The sequence below is a fragment of the Phocoena phocoena genome, chromosome 19, assembly GCF_963924675.1.
Source record: "Phocoena phocoena chromosome 19, mPhoPho1.1, whole genome shotgun sequence".
NCBI classification, from domain to species: domain Eukaryota; kingdom Metazoa; phylum Chordata; class Mammalia; order Artiodactyla; family Phocoenidae; genus Phocoena; species Phocoena phocoena.
Genome location: NC_089237.1, coordinates 9,302,979 through 9,321,486, shown reverse-complemented (window position 1 = coordinate 9,321,486; position 18,508 = coordinate 9,302,979). Strand labels below are relative to the sequence as shown.

The window sequence follows — 18,508 nt, the reverse complement described above, 5'->3', positions numbered from 1 at the left end:
GTTCCGTCCTGGGCTGATTCTATCACAAAAAGTTTCCGTAAGTGAAACCTGAATTTTTGCTGAAAATCTTCCAAAGTAACCCAATAAGAAGCAAATTCCTTTCCGTACCTAGAATCAGCACACATGACTGGACCACAGATCTCTCTACCAAAGGCCAAAAGGTCACATCTCACCCTAGTAGCAGATAAAAATCTAAGGCGCAAACTCTGCAAAAAGACGCAGTTCCAAGATTTTTTTTCTTAAGAAACAAGTGTAAGGCTCGAGTCCCTCCAACAAGAAAACTACTTGCACATAAGTCTCTTAGGTCAGCATGTACTTGGCAAATGTTTACTTCGACAGACCACTGCCTGAACGAACGACTTCAAAGCCTACTTCACTATTTCCATAACTCACTTCAGTACTTTTCCAGAACACAGGCCCTTTGCAAAGTGTAAAAGGGGTTTCAAGTGGTTCCTCTTCCCTGGCCTGAGTGTTCCTGACTCAGGATTGCTTCACAGCCCTCTCTGGCAGGATGTGAGAAATGCTGCAGCCACAGAATCCCAGCAGGGCTGATTCACTCCCGTCAAGTCACCTCGCAGCCAGGATTACTTAAGGAAAAGACCCCTCCGGACCCAAACAGTGTCTCTCGCGAAGACTCTCCAACACACACACCCCGGGGCCCAAAGCAACGCACGAACTCATCCCCCCGCCCCGGGTGTGCACACACAGACCCTTCGCTCCACCCTACGAGGACGGAGGCCGGAGGCCGGGCTCGCCCCCCTCAGCCCCGGGCCGGCCCGACCGACGTCGGGCGGGGTCCCCCACCCCGGGAAGGCCGGCGGCGAGGCGGGACTGCGGGGGCCGGGCGGGCCCGCGCGCGGGGACACGGAGAGCTCACCGCGACGCCGGGAGCGCGGAATGAGGGTCGGGGCCGGGCGCGCCCTCAGCCCCACCGCTCTCTCACCTCCTGCGCCGGCGGTCCCGGTTCCTGCCGAGTCGGTCGGACAGGCGCCCCAGGAGAGCGGCCAGCCCAGGGCGGCCCGGCAGAAGGCCCAGCAGCCGCCTCCAGAACACCGGCCCCGCCGCCGCCGTAGCCGCCGCCGCCATGGAGACTCGCCGCTTCCGCTTCCGGCGCGCGAGAACTTTATTGACAACCGCGCGCGCGGACACGGGCGGCGCGCGGGAGCCTCGAGGGGAGGCGGACCCGCCCCGCAGCCTCAGTTTCCCGCCAGGGGGGCGCAGGTGTGCTGCACGCAGGGGCCAGGCCGTGGAGGAGCAGGGCGCGGGCACCAGCATCCCCTGACTCGGTCTTGATACCGGATGGGGGTGGAGAGTGAGGGGCATCACCTGTCAGACCCCACGACCAAGTTCAGGCTGGACCTGACAGGCCGAGCCCCTGCTCCAAGGTGTTAGCTAAGATGTACAGAAGTGGGTGACCGTTGACTCACCCGGGCGCACTGAGAACGGAAAATCCCCACCAGACCCAGGCGGGACCATCTTTCACCTTGTCAGCCCTGGGCCTGCAGCTCCAGGGCACAGAGCAGCTCACCCAGTCTAGATGCTGTAAAGTCCCCTCCATCCTCCCCATGCGCCCAAATGCATACACACGCTGTAACCCGCCCCTGGGAACTACGGCTCCATGGCCAAAGAGGCTAAAGGAGCTCATCCCTACAGCCAAGAGCACTTTTTTGTAGCTGATTTTGAAAAGGTAACGGATGACTCTCATCTGTATCATGTGGTTCCTTGGCAGGATCCACATAGGCTGGGACTTGGAAACTGGAAAAACTGTAGGAGATAATCATATCCTACTTATGGTGGTGAGGGGAGGTGTTGTATGGTTAAAAGGATATGGACACACAGGATACAAAACATTCTGAATTCTGCTTTCAACAAATTACCCGAGGAAATGAATTATACATTCCCTACAAGAATGTTCATCTCGGGCTTCCCTGGTGGAGCAGTGGTTGAGAGTCTGCCTGCCAACGCAGGGGACACGGGTTCGTGCCCTGGTCCGGGAAGATCCCACATGCCGCGGAGCGGCTAGGCTCGTTAGCCATGGCCGCTGAGCCTGCGCGTCCGGAGCCTGTGCTCCGCAACGGGAGAGGCCACAACAGTGAGAGGCCCGCGTACCGCAAAAACAACAAAAACAAAAACAAACAAAAAGGGCTTCCCTGGTGGCGCAGTGGTTGGGAGTCCGCCTGCCGATGCAGGGGACGCGGGTTCGTGCCCCATCCGGGAGGATCCCGCGTGCCGCAGAGCGGCTGGGCCCGTGAGCCATGGCCGCTGAGCCTGTGCGTCCGGAGCCTGTGTTCCGCAACGGAAGAGGCCACAACGGTGAGAGGCCCGTGTACCGCAAAAAAAAAAAAAAAAAAAAAAACAAATAAGCAAAGAAACTCTTAGCAAACTCTGCAACGGGAGAGGCCGCCGCAGTGGGAGGCCCGCGTAACACACACACACAAAAAGAATGGTTAATGAAATTAAGAGTAAAATCTAGATTTCAAAGAGTAGTATAGAGCTTATCCCATTTTGTTAAAAATTTGAGAGTGTGGGTACAGACAGACTGAAACTAGATACACCAAAATGTTAACATTGCTTATTTGGTGCTATTTAAGAGTTTCCAAATTGTTTACAATCAGAGAGTACTTCAGATTTTAATTTATCCTTTAAGTTCAGATAGCTTTACAAATACAGGGCGAAATTTGATTCAACTCTTCCAAGTGAGAAGTGGTGAATCATCAAATTGCCTAATTTCCAGGAACTAGAATGAAACTATCCCTCGCTTGGTTCCACTTTTGCACCATGCCTGGCACGGGGTAGTTGCAGGGTCAAGGTGCTGAATGGCTGCACCATGATGCTGGGCAATGAGTACCACGTGGACCACAGGAGCACCCTAACCAGCCTGAAAAGAGCTGGCAGCTGCTTTTCGCAATGTGATGCTTTGCTGGGAGAGGTATTGAGACAAACAGCCACAGTACCATCCCACTGGGAATTTCTGATCTAAAGTAAACTATAGTAGCACACAGAGATATTGACAGTACCGTAACTTAAACTAAGGAGTATTTACATTAAGTATAAACAGCAGACAATGACCTCAGTCCTTTCTGAAGCCACACACCTAGGGCCTCTGGCCTTCCTGGCTACTTTGAAACAGTCCGAGCTACAACCAGAGTGAGGCAACTATGTATGACTTTGCCCTACAACACACACATTTAGAGTTGCAAAAATTTTAAATAATGGTTGTCAGGGATTGAGCAATATTTTAGACGGTTACATTTTTACATGATGACAGCACACAAGCACTGTTTCCTCCAAGAAGTCTCATCTGGACTAGTTAGGGAGAATAAGTAGAGGAGGTAAGTCATGCTAACACAGGTGGCCCAGAAAGTCTGCCTGGGAGCACCCCCAAGCTGCTTGGAGGACAGGCAGTCTGGGCAGACACGACGACAGCTGCTGGGAGTTCTCAAGTCACACCTTGATGACCCCAGACGAGAAAGCATCTGTCCTCTGAAACCCCTCGGTGGCTCGGAAGCCCATCCGCTGAGTCTCCCTCATTCTCCTGTTTGCACACACTGCCTTCTCGTTAGCCTGCTTGCTTCTTCCCAAACAGGAGGTGCTAGGGTGAGAATGACAGGGTGATGGACTGATGACCGAGATCATGTCTTCCCAAACGGAAAAGGAAACCCATTCATGAAAAGGAGAGTTGACGTCAGGGAGTGGTGGGCTGCTGCCCCTGATAGCAGGGCTGCTCTCCCAGGCAGGAAACGCCAGAAAGTCCTGAGCCAAGGGCCCGTGCCTCACTGTCTGTGATTCACTCCCTGGACCGAAAATCATGCCAGTGTAAGAGGAAGGCCCTTCCTTCCAGAACTTGCTTTGTGAGCGAGGGTCTCTCCCAAACACAGGGCTATTGCAAATCCAGGAGGGAGGAAGGGGCTGGCCAGCCCACCTCCTGCCTCGGTGATAAGAAACTCTCCTAGGTTAGTTTGACCTGGGGGCTGATGGGCTGCCTCTGAGGAGCGCACTCTTGTTTTGTAGGGAATGCAGCCTAGGTACTAAGGATGGCATGAAACCAGCCTTGGGGCCACAGCCTGCCTCCCCCTCCATTCTCCTACTCCGTCACCACCCCGCCTCACCAGCCTGGCCTTTTTACCACCCTTCAAACTCCCCACACACGTTGCTGCCTTAGGATCTCTGTGTTAGTTGTTCTGTCTGCTTACAATGTCCTCCACCACTGCCCCCCACCCCCCATCCTTCAGAGCTCTGTCTAAAGCTCTCCCTCCCCTAGAAAGGCCCTCCTGGCCCCATAACAGGATTGTATTTTCTTTCTATTAAGAACTGTGATCTAATCTTATCCATTGGTTGATTGCCGTGTCTTTTGTCTTCCTGCGCCACCCCCGCCCCGCCCCCAAATCTGAGGCCTTAGAGCACTGAGGCAGGAGCACCCAGAAGAGGACCTGGCACCAGACTCATTCATGCTGGTTTGATAAATGCATGCCTGGCAGGAGATGTGAGCTCTGGAGCCTCCCGGCTGCAGGAGGGAACCAGCCAGCTTGTGCTTTTCCGCCAAGGGTGGGGCGATGGTGGTTTGGCCTCCTGGGATTTTACTGACCTGCTGCCACAGATCACTTTGCAAATGTGGCAGCTCACAGAGCCCTCGGTCTCCCCTCAGGCCACCAGCCCGTTTCCTGCCTTCATTCTCCCTGGGATATGCTCTCCCCACTGAGCTGTTACCCTGATCTTTTCCAGCCCTTGATACTCTTCCCCCCCAAAACTAAGACCTGACCCCAGTCCTCCCTGGCATGAGACAGGCGTCTGTTCCCCCAGAGCAGAGATTGCCAAATGTTTTCTTAAAGGGCTCAGTGGTAAATATTTCACACGTTGGGGGCCAGTCTCAGTCTCAAGTCTGGTGCAAAAGCCACAAGCAGTAGAAATGAGTGTGGTTGTATTTTCAATAAAACTTTATTTACAAAAGCATCCTGCCAGCCCTGCACCATAGTTTGCCAACGTCTGTTTCAGAAAATGGCTTTTCCCTGGGCTGCAGCAGTGGACCTGGTATGGGCCCCACCGGGCTAGTATGGCCCTAAAACAGGGAGAGATGAGGTCTTCTGGCACCAGGGACCTGAGGAAGTTGGAGTTGCGGGTTGTGAAGAACAACTTGTCCAAACACTGAGTTCAAACCAGCAACCTTGCTGGTAGGGGTGGAGAAGCGGTCAAGGTTCTTGCATTTGTCATTTAAACTTTTCAGTGTCAAAAATCTTGTCATCTGCAAAACAAAATACCTATTGCTCAATGGCTCTCTTGCCACAAAGAGGCCCAGGATAATCTGGCATTTCATCAGCAAGAAGTCAGAGCCCAGATTTCTGGAAATGCCTCCTGGGCAGAGCAAGCCAGTTTGCTTCTCTGTCCCAGTGAGAGATAAATGCAGCTCTCAGCTTCAGGGGAATTTCAGCCTCTTGTGGTGTGGCAGGCAGCCAGCACCACCCCAACCAGGAGCTGCAGGCCTCCTTGTGATCCAGCAGCCCAGCCCTTGGGGAGACACTGCGGCCCGTGGCCAGTTATGTCCCAGGGAATCCCAGGCTCCCCAGGAGCCACATGGGTGGTGGAGGTGAGCTGCTGGCGGGGGCTTCCTGGCAAAACCCCACCCTGCCCCACCTTCCTCTGCTTCTCCCTGCCCAGCCCTCATGGTGCTTTGAAGCAAGAGGCTAGGTGTGCCCCAGGACTGGTACCAGAGTCTCCAGCAGGACAAGTCTCCTTGTTGAGATGAGGCCAAATCAGACCAGACCCCAGCAGGTGGGAGAAGAGGCTCCGGACTCCCAGGCTCAGGCTTGATTTATTTCCAGTCTCCTGGAAGTTAGGAAAGAGACTCAAAGGAAATCCCCCAAAGTCAATCGTCCTCCTTACGCCTTAGCCTAGAGAGGTGGGAAGACAGAAGCCAGGTAGAGTTGCCACATCTATGCCTGCAGCTCCTGGCAGGAAGGGGAGTGGGGGGAGGGCGGTCATCCTGGGTGGTGGGCTATGCCGAGCTGGAGAGCCCAGGTCCCATCTAGAGGGCCCACAAGACCTGCCAGATTGTTCCCCAAAAGCCCCCAATTCAAATATGGATGTGAAATTTCCAGATTTTTAAATGTTGTCTCAAAAATGTTAAATTCTGTGCAGGTCAACCAATGCATCTGTGGGCTTCATTCAGCCTGTAGCTCACCACTTCACAGGCATCTTCTGATCTGTAAAAAAAAAAAAAAAAAAAAAAAAAAAATGCCCCAGATACCACAGGAGGAAGGGTAACTGTAGAAGGTCACAGTTCATCTGTACCTTCTGCCTTTTGAATGTTGAACCATGAGGCTGTCCTGCCTGTTCGTGAAACATCTTTTCACTTTCCAAAGTTCCAGAAGTTAGAGGTTGTGCCTGACCCACCTCCCACAGTTGAATGGAGTCGAATACTCCATCTTCTCTGCTCGTAGCTGCCTCAGGTTGAGCTCGGAAGCTGGGGACTAAGGCCTTTAGTGGGTGGGAGGGAGAGTGACAAATGAGACAGAAGTGGACAGTGGGAAAGATGCTTGGTGGCAGAGCCCAGGCGCCCTGATGCTGGTGGCGCACCTGTCGCGGACTCTGCTTGCTCCTAGCACCTACAAGCTGGGAGATGTGGGGAGGTGACCTCTCCAGACCTCGGCTTCCCATCACTCTGCACGTGTCCCTTCCTCAGGGGTTCCCTTCAGATGTGCCCCCCTATAGACTGGGTGTCCCCATAATATGCTCACACAGCCCCTGTGACTTCTCCTGCACAGTACTTAGCACAGTCGAAATTGATTAATCATGACATCAATTGTGGGAGAACCTTGTACTTCTGGAGAGAGCCTAAGCTCCATGGGGGCCCAGGGCGATAAATTCCAAGCACGCAGACCAATCTCTGACACATAGCAGGTGCTCAAAAGTTACCTGTTAAAGAAATGAATGAATGGGGACTTGCCTGGCAGTCCAGTATTTAAGACTCCACGTTTTCAATGCTGGGGACACGGGTTCGATCCCTGGTCAGGCAACTAAGATCCCCCATGTCATGGGGCACTGTCAAAAAAAAAAGGAATGAGCAAATGAATGGTTTTGTAAAGTAAGTCTTGCAGGAGCAAGAAGCGACTCTGAGTAGGTCCACTTACCCCCGAAATCTGGACTTCAGGCAGCATTTTGTTTATAATTATCGGGGTCTTATGAAATCCTGGGCGGGGGGCAGTTCACGTACCCAGGTGAAGACACTCTGAACTCCACTCATGTGAGGCCAGGTGAGTGCAGCAAGGTGGAAAGCAAGGGACTCGGAGAGCCAGCCCCCAATGTCATACCTTAGAATCTCACCTCTGTCCCTGCTGGAGACTCCCACCTCCCACTCCTTCTGAGCCACTTCTCTGCCATCCCGGCTGGTTCCGGACCTTGGGAGCCTGAGAGAGGATACATCACATCCCTTTGAACTTGTCCAAGAATCAGTGCGTGCCAATGTGTGCTTCAAATTCAGAGGAGCCAGGGACATTCCTAGGGGTGTCACACACCTCGATGGGGGACTCGGGAGGTTTTCGTGGCAACCCTGCCACTGCAGGGAGCCTGAGTGCAGGCCCAGGAGGTCAGTTCAGATGCTGCGTGCACACCCGGGGAGAGAGGGTAAGCAGCACCTGACCCAAAAGCCTGGTAGGTCGAGGGCTGCCCACCGCTGTGCTCCAGCAGCCAGCCCATCTGGCTACTGTAGAGCAAGCCGGACCCCTGCATCCACCCGGTCTCCCACGCATCCTGGCTCTCCAAGGGCATCTGGAGCCCAGGAGCCTGCCTCCATCCTCATCCCCCTGCCGGCTCTCCCTCTCGGGGCACTGCCACTTCAGCTCCAGGCGCCGCTCCAGGCCTCATTTGCATTACAGCCCAGATGGTTCACCACAGCCTCGCTTCCCAGAACTGCCCGCTACCCCGGTGTCTGTTCCCGGGCATAGGAAAGGGCACGCACGGGTGCGCGCACAGTAGCCGCTTCAGAGCAAACAGAGACTATTCCCATCCCAGCTCAGGACAGAGCAGGGCTGGTTGGTTTGGGGTCTGGGGAGATAACTGGCTAGATGCTAGCGCCCCTCCTTTTCTACCCCCGACTCCGAACTTGGAACAGATGTGGATTCTTCTTCGAGCCGGTGGAAGAAACTTCTCTCCCCTCCCAGATACCCCACACACACTTTGTACTCTCCAGGCCCTCCTAGAGTCACCCTCCCACCCCCTACCCCCTCTGTGGGTGCAGGACTGGGGCCCCCGGGCAGGGGTCTGAGCTGAGACCCAGCCCGAGTGCCAGAAGGGAGAGGAATCTGAGAAGGCAGGGTGGGTAAGTGGGTGGGATGGTGAAGTGTTTTCTTTCCCTCCCTCGGCACTTTTTCTGGGAAATGCCAGAGGCCAGCTGGGCCTGGAATGTCAGAAGGAACTCCACTGCTCACAGACATCTGAGCCATAAACCTTTTCATTAGCTCTGCCGCCCCTCCCGGCAGAAACAAAGGCCTGCAAACTGGAATGGCGCTTCCCGGCTGCGGGCCATTGTCCAGGCCTCCCCCGCCCGCCCCTCAGGATTGTCTAAAGCAGGAAGGAGAGAGGTCGGGGTCAGCCTGTTATGCGACCCTCGGACCTTTCCTCCTGCACAGGAAAGGTCATCCCTGCCATTGCCCTGCGGCCAGCAGGGCCGGCTCCCGCCATCAGTCCCGGTGGGCAGGGGCTTCAACTAAGAGGGGCTAAGTTGCCCAAGGAAGCCCAGCCCTGGGAGAAACTCACTGGGGCGGCGAGGGGCAGGGCCTCCAAGAGGTCAGGTGAGACACTCCCCCCATTTTCTCCAAATTGTCCAAGAGAAAGGGGGGCAGGAGAGGAGAGACCTCACTGCCTCCTGCCTATTTCCTGTAACCATCAACATTAGCCTAGAAGCTCCAGAGGGAAGGAACCAGTCTTTTCCCCACCATTGTATCCCCAGGCTTCCCCAACTAACTGGCATGTAGTAGAAGCACAATTAACGTGGGATAAGTAGTATCAGGCCACCGGGCAGTTGACCCCAGGGTGCCTCCTTGTGCTGTAGAAAGCCCACTAGTCTTGAGACACAGGGAGGCCTGGGGCTTGGTATTGAGCAACTCCTGTGGTCTGAGGCCAGTCTCCTAACCCATCTGGCTGCAAAGGCAGCCACCAAACAGAACAATGGCAACGTTAGTGCCCACGCCCAGGCTGGCCCCCGGAGGATACGGAGATCATGTGTGCAAGGATGGGACCCTGTGTTCACCGAGACGTGCCAGAGCTTCCTCTGACCACCCCACAGGCACCAGCATTCCCATCTAAGAGGCTTGGGCAAGAGTTCGTCATCTGTCACACACCATGAGTAAGTGAAGCCCCACGGGCAGCTGAAACCGCTGTGTACTTCCCCTCCATCATGAATGAATATCTTTATTATCTTTATGACCAAGCACCTTTGCCTGGAAATGGGATTCTGACTTCATAAGAAATTCTGCAAAGGGAGAGATTCTGAAAAGGCAGGAGGCTCCTGAATCCCTTAACCAGGGAAACAGCATGGAGGGGCAGAGGGGCCAGATCTGGATAATGGTTTCTCACCACTCCCCATCCCCAGCAGACAGGGAAAGTGCCTTAGGTCAAGTCTGCCCCGGTCTGGGCACCTCTCTTGCCTGGAAGAAGGTGTCTGGGAGTGTGCCCTGTATTGTCCCGATCTCTCCTCCCTGACTTTTCCAGCAAAGTTTGAGTCTTCACTCCCTTTGTCTTCTGATTAGCAGGCTTAATAGTCTCCACCAACCACACAGGGGCTTCTATACCCTCCTTCCCAGCTAAACAGCCGCTCCTGAGCCCTTCAGGAAAAGGCCAAAAGCTACTCTAGAAGAAAGCAGTCAGCAGTATCTAAAAATGATGGAAAACAGAAGGCAACACAATCCCTTATTTGAAGAGCCATTGAGCACTTTCTACGTACCAGTTTCTAGGCTTCCATAGGAAAAAAAAAATCAACCATAGTCCTTTTCCTCTAGGTTAACAGTGGATGAGTAGGGCACGTTTTTCAGCATAGAAAGAGCTACCCTGGAAGTTTACACTGATCTCTGCCAAATCTTAGAGGAAAAGTACAAATCAGCCAAGGTGTGGAAGGTAGTTCCACCCAGAGAGAAGCAACCATGCAAAGACCCAGGCCTGGGGAACGTTTTGGACACAGCCTGGAGCTCCATGTAGCTGGAGCTTGAGGTGTCAGTGGGGCAGAGGCAGCTGATGAAGCTGAGAGGGAGCACAGAGCCTCAGACAAATACTCACTGAGAGGTTTGGATCACCACAAAGGCAATGGGAACCCCCTGGAGATATTAGAAAGCCAAAGGGAAACTTGGTGACTGGCTGAACCGTTTGAAGACAAGCAGCTTTTTGGAATATCTCTTATATAGGAGATATATAGCTCTCCAAAACATAAAGCCATTTATAGCCATATGTATCCCCTAGTGGCCCAAGCTGCAGCAGCTCAGCCCTCCTCTCCTCCCTCTCCCTGAAGACTCCTTAGCGCTTTCAAAATAATTATAGCTAACGTAAACTGAGCGTTTAATATGTGCAAGGCACCGTCCTAAGCATTTTGCACGCATTGGCTCAGTCCTCACAACCACCTGATGAAGTAGGTACTGTTTTCAGCCCGTTTTACAAATAAGGAAACTGAGGCACAGCTGGGAAAGTCAGTGGCCCAAAGTCACACAGCTACTGAGTTGTGGAGCCCCGACAGCAGTTCAGTCTCCCGAGTCAGTATGCAGGGAGCCCTGCCCCTCTCCAGCAGGACAGCTTCTTTCAGGCCGCTGGGCATGCACGATGACCCTGCCCCTCCTCTCTGCTCCTTAAATCATCCAGGTACTCTTGGGCCCACTCTATGCTCCCCGCCAGTCATGCAGCCTTTGCTGCTGGCCCTTGGCAGAGCCCAGGCTCACTCGGGTACCGTGCTGTTGATATTAGGACTTACCGATTTCAGAGGTATGAGTCTCTCCAACCAGACCGGGGAATCCCAAGCTCAGGGGCTGTTTCTTCCTCCTTATCTCTCCCGCCCTCACTTCTGACCCCCTCTCCCCCCAAGAATGAATGATCACAGTCTCATAGGATCATAATTACAACCACTTCTTTCTCATGACGCTCAACACTTGGGGGTCCCATGTCCCCTCACCTCCCCCTGTATCCCTGCAGGATTCACCCAGCACTTCTGTGTTCCCAGCGCTTTGCCCCATGCCTGGTAAAGGTAGGCACTCAGTGAGGGTTTTTGGAAGGGATGAATGAATCTAACTTGTGTCAGAGCCTTATAATTTTTTTTTTTTTTTTGCAGTACGTGGGCCTCTCACTGCTGTGGCCTCTCCCGTTGTGGAGCACAGGCTCCGGACGCACAGGCTCAGCGGCCACGGCTCACGGGCCCAGCAGCTCCGCGGCATGTGGGATCTTCCCGGACCAGGGCACGAACCCGCGTCCCCTGCATCGGCAGGCGGACTCTCAACCACTGCGCCACCAGGGAAGCCCCAGAGCCTTATAATTTACAAAGCAGTTTCTCATCCATTAACTCAAGGGCTATTCCTTGTGAGCCTTCCTTGTCCTCCTCAGCACAGCAGTGGATGGTCATGGTGGCAGCCTCCTAAGCAATGGGTAAGAAAAAGGATGAACTCCTGATTCTACAAAGGAGGAGAATCCGGGCTTCCCCGGTGGCGCAGTGGTTGAGAGTCCGCCTGCCGATGCAGGGGACATGGGTTCATGCCCCGGTCCAGGAAGATCCCACATGCCACGGAGCAGCTGGGCCTGTGAGCCATGGCCGCTGAGCCTGCCTGTCCGGAGCCTGTGCTCCGCAATGGGAGAGGCCACAACAGTGAGAGGCCCACGTACAGCAAAAAAAAAAAAAAAAAAAAAAAAAGAAGGAGAATCCATTTCATTAGCCCGCAGGTATCTGGAGGGCAAAGACTAGGTCTTATTCGTCACGATATTTCAATGCCCAGCACAATGTCTGGTACATAGAGTCCAATATTTGTGAAGTGTGTTGAATAAATCAATTTCCCCCTCTGCAGGAGTACCAAGACTTCCTCCTGACTAGTGCTCTCCTAACAGAATCCAAAGGGGGAACTGCACTGAATTCCTTCCATGTCTAGCACATTTTGATGTGCAGAATCCTTTCTTGTCTTTTTAATCTCAGATCTCTGATGGGAAAAGATTATTATTCCTACTTTACGGATGGCAAAGCTGAATTCCAGAGAGACTGGGTGTCCTGACCACATCTCACTTAGTCCCCTGACATCTGTGGGGGAGAGAAGTGATGACACAGACCAAAGACACAGCGGCAAGTTGGAGGCACAGTGAGGTGCCTATCAACTCCTAGAGAAGCAAAGGAGCCGGGTCTCCGAGTTTTAAACTCCCGAAGATCTCTCCCTTCCTTTGAGTCCTTATATTCTGTGGCATGGCATCTGGGAAAAGGGAAAAGGGCAGCGTCCAAAGCTCTCAGTCCCTGCGTCCTGAGAGATGACAATCTAAGTGCCACTTAAGCTAGTTCTCAGGTGTCTCCAGCACCCCACTGCCTGTTTGGGGACAGATGGCAAAATTTTCCATCCTTTGTAAAGCTGGCCCTGGTTAGCTCAGACCACCCACATCCACGCCGACGTGACCAAGAACAGATCCGCTGTTCACCTCAATCACCTCCTCTTCTCACCCCCGGGGAGAGATCGGGCCCCGACACTCAGAGGGGGCGCACATTCTAGGCTGTCCCCGGGCTATCTGGAAGCGGGCTGAAGTGAAAACTGCTTTCCGGAAATCCTCCACTGCTAGACTTTTATTCCCAGGTCTAACTCCAGACTGTGATGTGAATTCTCCTCGGTCCCCCGAGAAGGTCCCTCCCGCCCCAGCTCCTGAGCCAGCCTCCCCACCGCCCCTTCGGGTTCCCGTTCCAGGACTTGGGGGTGGGGGGGAGAGCAGCACCAAACTCCGCTCCAACTAGCAGACCCCAGGGCGCCCTCTAGCGGACGCGGGGCGCGGGGTGGGGCCATCGCTCGCCCTCGGGCCAGTCCCGCGGCGTTAAGAGCACCTGGCCAGACCCACACCTCACCTCGCAGGTTTGGAGACCCAGAAGTGCGAAAGCGGTTGTTGTTTGCGTTTGTGTTTTTTTGGTGGTGGGAGGCGGCACCCGTGTTGCATCGGCAAAGAACCTATCGGTGGGCCGATGGGCTGAGGCCGGACAGCAGCCACTCAGGCTGCGTCCCCTCCACCCTTAGGACTCCCGGCTTCACCTCGGGGACATGCCCACAGGTGACTGTCGCGCGTCCCCACCCCCCAGGACTCCCAGGTCCGGTCCCAGTTTCGCGGCCCGGCCTTGGGGTGTCCCCAGTTCCCCTGAGGCAGGCATGGGCCTCCTGGGGCCGCGATCGGGATCTCGGGCGGGCGCGGGAGGGCGAGGGGGTCTCCCCACGAGGTCCGAGAAAAGGGAAGGGGAGCCGGGAGCCTCTCCCGCTCGGCCTCCTGGAACTGCCCGCGCTCTGGGAGCGGCGCCCCCGCCTCTGCCAGAAACTGGCCTTCTTAGAAGGGAGGGGGAAAGTGTGAATGAGAAGTTGGGGGCGGAGCGCGCTTGGGGGAGGGGCCGCTGCCAGGAACGCGCCGCCGGGGCTGGCGCCTAGCCCGCCGGCCGCCCCGGCTGCCTCGCGTTGCGCTTTGTCTCTGCGCGCGTCTCTGCGGGTCTCTGGCCCTGCTCGCGGCCCGCCCTCGGTCGCCCGCGGCCCCTCCCTCCCATCCGCGCACAGCCTTTCATTGCTGCGAGTAGTGACTAAACATTACAAGAAGGCCGGCCGCGCAGTTCCAGGAATCGGGGGGCGGGGCGCCGCGGCCGCGTATATACCCGCGAGCGCGGCCTCAGCGCCGGCTCCGACTCGGACTCCCCGCGCCGCCGTCGCCGCCGCCGCCGCCGCGACTCCGGCCCCGCACGCCGCCCGCCCGGCCCAGCTCCCGCCGCGATCCCTCGCCTCGCCCCCGCCCGGCCAGCCCGGGGGCGCGCAGGGGGCAGGGCGGGCGTCCCGGCGAAGCCCGAGGGACGCGCGCGCGAGGGCCCTTTGTGGACTTCACGACCGCCAACATCTGGGCGCAGCGCGGGCCACCGCTGGCCACCGCGCCGCCGCCGCGCCTTGGGGACTGTAGGAGGGGCAGCCCCAAGGCCAGAGACTTCGGTTTGGGACCAGGTAGGAAGGAGGGGCGCGGCGTGGATGGGGGGGGGGTCGGTTCGCTAGTCCCGGGAGCTTTTCCCGGTTTCCCCTCCCCTTCCCGGGTCATTCCCGGCAGGGAGGGGACGAGATAGGGGGCAGAGCGGATGGAAGCCGGAGATCCCAGGTTCCCGGAATATCCAGGCTGGGGCCCTCGGGCTTCTCGTGTCCCCTCCCTACCCCCATGCCTCGGATTTCTTTCTCCGTCCCTGCCGCCCGGGGCCACTGGACTGAGCGGCGTCCAGAGCGTCCCAGCGGCCCTTCTCCCGCTCCCCACCCCGGCCACGCTCCTGGAGACCCAACTTCCGCGCCCGAGTTTCCCACTCGGCGCCTTCCCAGTGCGCGCTGGGGAAAGAGCTGCCTGGAGGCGGGGGCTGGGCGGGCTCCGTTGGGTGTCTGGGTCGGAACGAGGGCCCAGGCAAGCGCCTCCGGGGCAGCTGGTGTCCCGGCCGCTCGGCGGAGGGAGGGGAGCCGGGGTGGACCGGGCGCGCTGGAGGGTTCCGGGTACTCACGCGGCGCGCGCCTTCCTCCCCGCAGCTCCCCGGGATGCGGTAGCGGCCGCTGTGCGGAGGCCGCCGAGCAGCTGCAGCAGCCGCCGCGCAGATCCACGCTGGCTCCGTGCGCCATGGTCACCCACAGCAAGTTTCCCGCCGCCGGGATGAGCCGCCCCCTGGACACCAGCCTGCGCCTCAAGACCTTCAGCTCCAAGAGCGAGTACCAGCTGGTGGTGAACGCAGTGCGCAAGCTGCAGGAGAGCGGCTTCTACTGGAGCGCCGTGACGGGCGGCGAGGCGAACCTACTGCTCAGCGCCGAGCCCGCCGGCACCTTCCTCATACGCGACAGCTCGGATCAGCGCCACTTCTTCACGCTCAGCGTCAAGACGCAGTCGGGGACCAAGAACCTGCGCATCCAGTGCGAGGGGGGCAGCTTCTCGCTGCAGAGCGATCCTCGGAGCACGCAGCCAGTGCCCCGCTTCGACTGCGTGCTCAAGCTGGTGCATCACTACATGCCGCCCTCCGGCGCCCCCTCCTCCTTCTCGCCCCCAGCTGAACCCTCCTCCTCGCCCCCAGCTGAACCCTCCTCCTCGCCCTCCTCCGAGGTGCCCGAGCAGCCGTCGGCCCAGCCGCTCCCGGGGAGCCCCCCCAGGAGAGCCTATTACATCTACTCGGGGGGCGAGAAGATCCCTCTGGTGTTGAGCCGGCCCCTCTCCTCCAACGTGGCCACTCTCCAACATCTGTGTCGGAAGACCGTTAACGGCCACCTGGACTCCTATGAGAAAGTCACCCAGCTGCCTGGGCCCATTCGGGAGTTCCTGGACCAGTACGATGCCCCCCTTTAGAGAGCAAAGGGCAGGGGTAGGGGCTAGGGGCCCGGGTCCCCTCTCCTCCATGGCACATGACATAAGCACAAGAATCCGGCCGTGAGTCCCGCAGCTCTGGGTCAGCTAGGGGGCGGACAGGCCCTCCCTCCGGTCCTCCCCCTGCAGAACTGGGCGGGTGGCACCTGGAATGTGTTTGAGGGGAGGGGGAGAGCCACCTGAGCGCCCCTCCCCAACGCCAGTTTCTCCGGAGGAGCCGGCGGGCCCAGGGGGACCACAGCAACGACCTCAGTGGATTCTCTCTCCTGTCCCGCTTTCTCGACCCCCCTGCGCTTCCAAACGGGGGACACTGCGGGCGTGTTGAACTGGTGAGAACTGCCAGGGAATCTTCGAACTTTCCAACGGAACTTGTTTGCTCTTTGATTTGGTTTTAAACAGAGCTTTAAACCTGAGCAGGTTGCGGGCCTGGAAAAGGGTGGATGAGAGAGAGGGCGCCTCAGGGGCCCAGGGCTACCGGCTGGCCAAGGAAATGGTCACCCCCATCGCCCAGCCCAGGTGAGGAGTGTGGCTGCCTGCTCCACCTCTGGCACTGGGGAGAAGGGCAAGGGGTGGCCTGAAGGGGACCTTTCCGCTCCCCCTCTTCCTCCCCTTTCGGACAGCCACCAGAAACACAGGTCCTAGAGTCCATCTAATGCCGGAGAGCCCAGGGCCCTTCCCCTGTTTTAAGGGGGAAGTGGCGTTTGGAAGAGGATGGACGGCTGGTCAATTCTTCTTTCCCCACCCATGCTATACCTTTCGGCACCTGGGGGATGGGGCTGGAGGAGATGGAGGAGATGAGCCACCTTTGACCCCAGATCCTGGACAGAGAAGATGGGGGATTCTACTTTGTGCCCCCTGACTGTATCTGGCTAGGAGATTTGCCTTAAATGCTCCCTGTCCCATGGATAGGGACTGGCACACAAGAAGCCACACACTCAGCCAATCCAGGCAGAGGCCAAGAGATTCTCAGAGGGGCGAACACCGGCCACACACCATTTGGCGGGGGAGGTCAGAGATGCATGGGGGGAGGGGCGGGCAGAGATCCATGCCTTCCACCTGAGCGCAGGAAGAATGCCAGCCGAGTTGGTACTGGCCGGCCAGTGGTGCCTGGGCTCTGGCCAGAGCAGAGCCACCAGGCTCCACAGCCCCCCAGACCCTGCACAGCCCTCCCTCCTCACCCTGGGGGACTGGCACAGGCAGGAAGTCATCGAGAGGCCCTGCCACCCAGCTGCTCCCGCTCTGCAATAGCACTGATCAGTGAAAACTTACAGGAATGTAGCGGGGATGGAATTACCTGGAACTGTTCTTTTTTGGGGAAAACTAAACACACAAAGTTTTCTGTGTCAGGTATTGGGCTGGATGGGGCAGCTGTGTGTTGGGGTGTTTTTGTTGTTTTTTTTTTTCCTGTTATTTTGTTTGGGTTTCGTTTTTGTTTTTTAATAATGTTTACAATCTGCCTCAATCACTCTGTCTTTTATAAAGATTCCACCTCCAGTCCTCCCCTCCCCCCACCCAGGCCTTCGGGGCTGATAGGAGATGCTTGAAGTACTTAACAAAATACCAATCCAAGTCAAACTTTGCACATATTTATATTTATATTCAAAAAAGAAACGTTTCAGTAATTTATAATAAAGAGCACTATTTTTTAATGAAAAACCTGACTTGAGCCTTTCTCCCCCGCCCCCTCTGCCTTACTTGCTCTTTAACCCACACCTACACTCTACACCAGAGGGCGGCGGCTCTACCGCCTCTCTGCCCTGGCGCTCCCTGTGATGGAATCAAACTCGGCTTCACGTCACTGACAAGCTAAGGCAGCCACCTAGACTGTACCGAGAGGGGTAATTCCTGCTAGTCTGATTCAGATCTGACCAGAATATGCAAAGCAAGTTCGAAGGAAGCGCTTCAAAGGGCTTGCAGAGAGTATGAACTGAGCTGTGGTCAAAGCTTTTAAAGGCTCCAAGCTATTAGAGGCGCTGGGCTCCTTGGCAGGGAGGTGTTCCGAGAAAGCCCAGACTATGGGGTCCTGGAGGTGACCCGTGACCTCAGCACAGCCGGGTCCATGGGAGGTGGGGGGAGGGGGAGTCCCGATGCAAACCCTGCACTAAGTGGGGCCCTCCCCAGGGGTAGGAGCCCCAGCCTGAGAAGTGGATGGGGCCACATACCTCCCAATAAGAGCAGCCATCTATTCACCTATTTTCAGCCACTCCCACCCTCTGGGCACTGAGAGACCACCTGGGTCGGTAGTCACCTTCCCAGCCACCCCCAGGAGGCTGGTGTTATCACCGCATATTCTCAGGCCCAGTTGTGTGCTCCATGGGAGCGGGGACTTGGACTGGTCACTTCTGATGCCTAGAATGGTGCTCGGTAAATATTTGTTGGCTGAGTGGGGGCAGCATCTCAGGCTCGTGGAGGTTAGGCAACCTGCCCAAGGACACACCTCTTGGGAATGTGGGAAAGACACAGGTTAGGAATCCGGGAGCCTTTGATTTTTCCAAAGCCCAGGAACTCTCTCTGCCTCCCTTAAGTAAGCACAAAGTATATGCCCGGGGTTGCCCCTAGGTAGGTCCCCCTGCAAAGTCAAGAGGTTGGTAACCGCCCCCCCCACCCCCCCACACACACTCAGCACTAGGGTTCTGCTAAAAAGACAAACTAAAAGTGCCTGCTCTGTGACATTTTCCTTCCATGCTGCTTCTCCCCCAAGGCCCCAAGCCTGACAGCTGGATCAGTGTTCTCCCCAAGTCAGGGGCCCCATCCCCTCCTCTGCCTCGGATGCCTGAAACAAGTGCCACAGCCCTCTTCCTGGCCCCCGATAAGCTGCTCAGGAATCAGTGTCCAAAAGGCAACTGAGAGTAAATAAACAAAGTCGTTTTTCTTTCCCATTTCCTGGACTTTTGGGGAAAATAACCTAAAGTGACGAGAAAGGGCGAGGCCAGGCATGGGACCACTGAGTAGACAGAGC

General features: G+C 56.5%; 2 protein-coding genes across 2 annotated transcripts in view; one reads left to right on the top strand and one right to left on the bottom strand.

The window, feature by feature from the left end:
• Positions 1-1,116, bottom strand: part of PGS1 (phosphatidylglycerophosphate synthase 1) — a 38,344-nt gene extending 37,228 nt beyond the window's left edge. The window contains exon 1 of the mRNA XM_065896571.1: positions 944-1,116. Coding sequence (XP_065752643.1) covers positions 944-1,086 — 143 coding nt within the window. The 5' untranslated portion in view covers positions 1,087-1,116. The remainder of the gene's footprint in view (positions 1-943) is intronic.
• A 13,697-nt stretch (positions 1,117-14,813) lies between these two features.
• Positions 14,814-15,531, top strand: SOCS3 (suppressor of cytokine signaling 3). Its single transcript, XM_065897280.1, has one exon. The coding sequence runs from the start codon at positions 14,818-14,820 to the stop codon at positions 15,529-15,531; it is 714 nt and encodes a 237-aa protein (XP_065753352.1). The 5' UTR covers positions 14,814-14,817.
• The last annotated feature ends 2,977 nt before the right edge of the window (positions 15,532-18,508 follow it).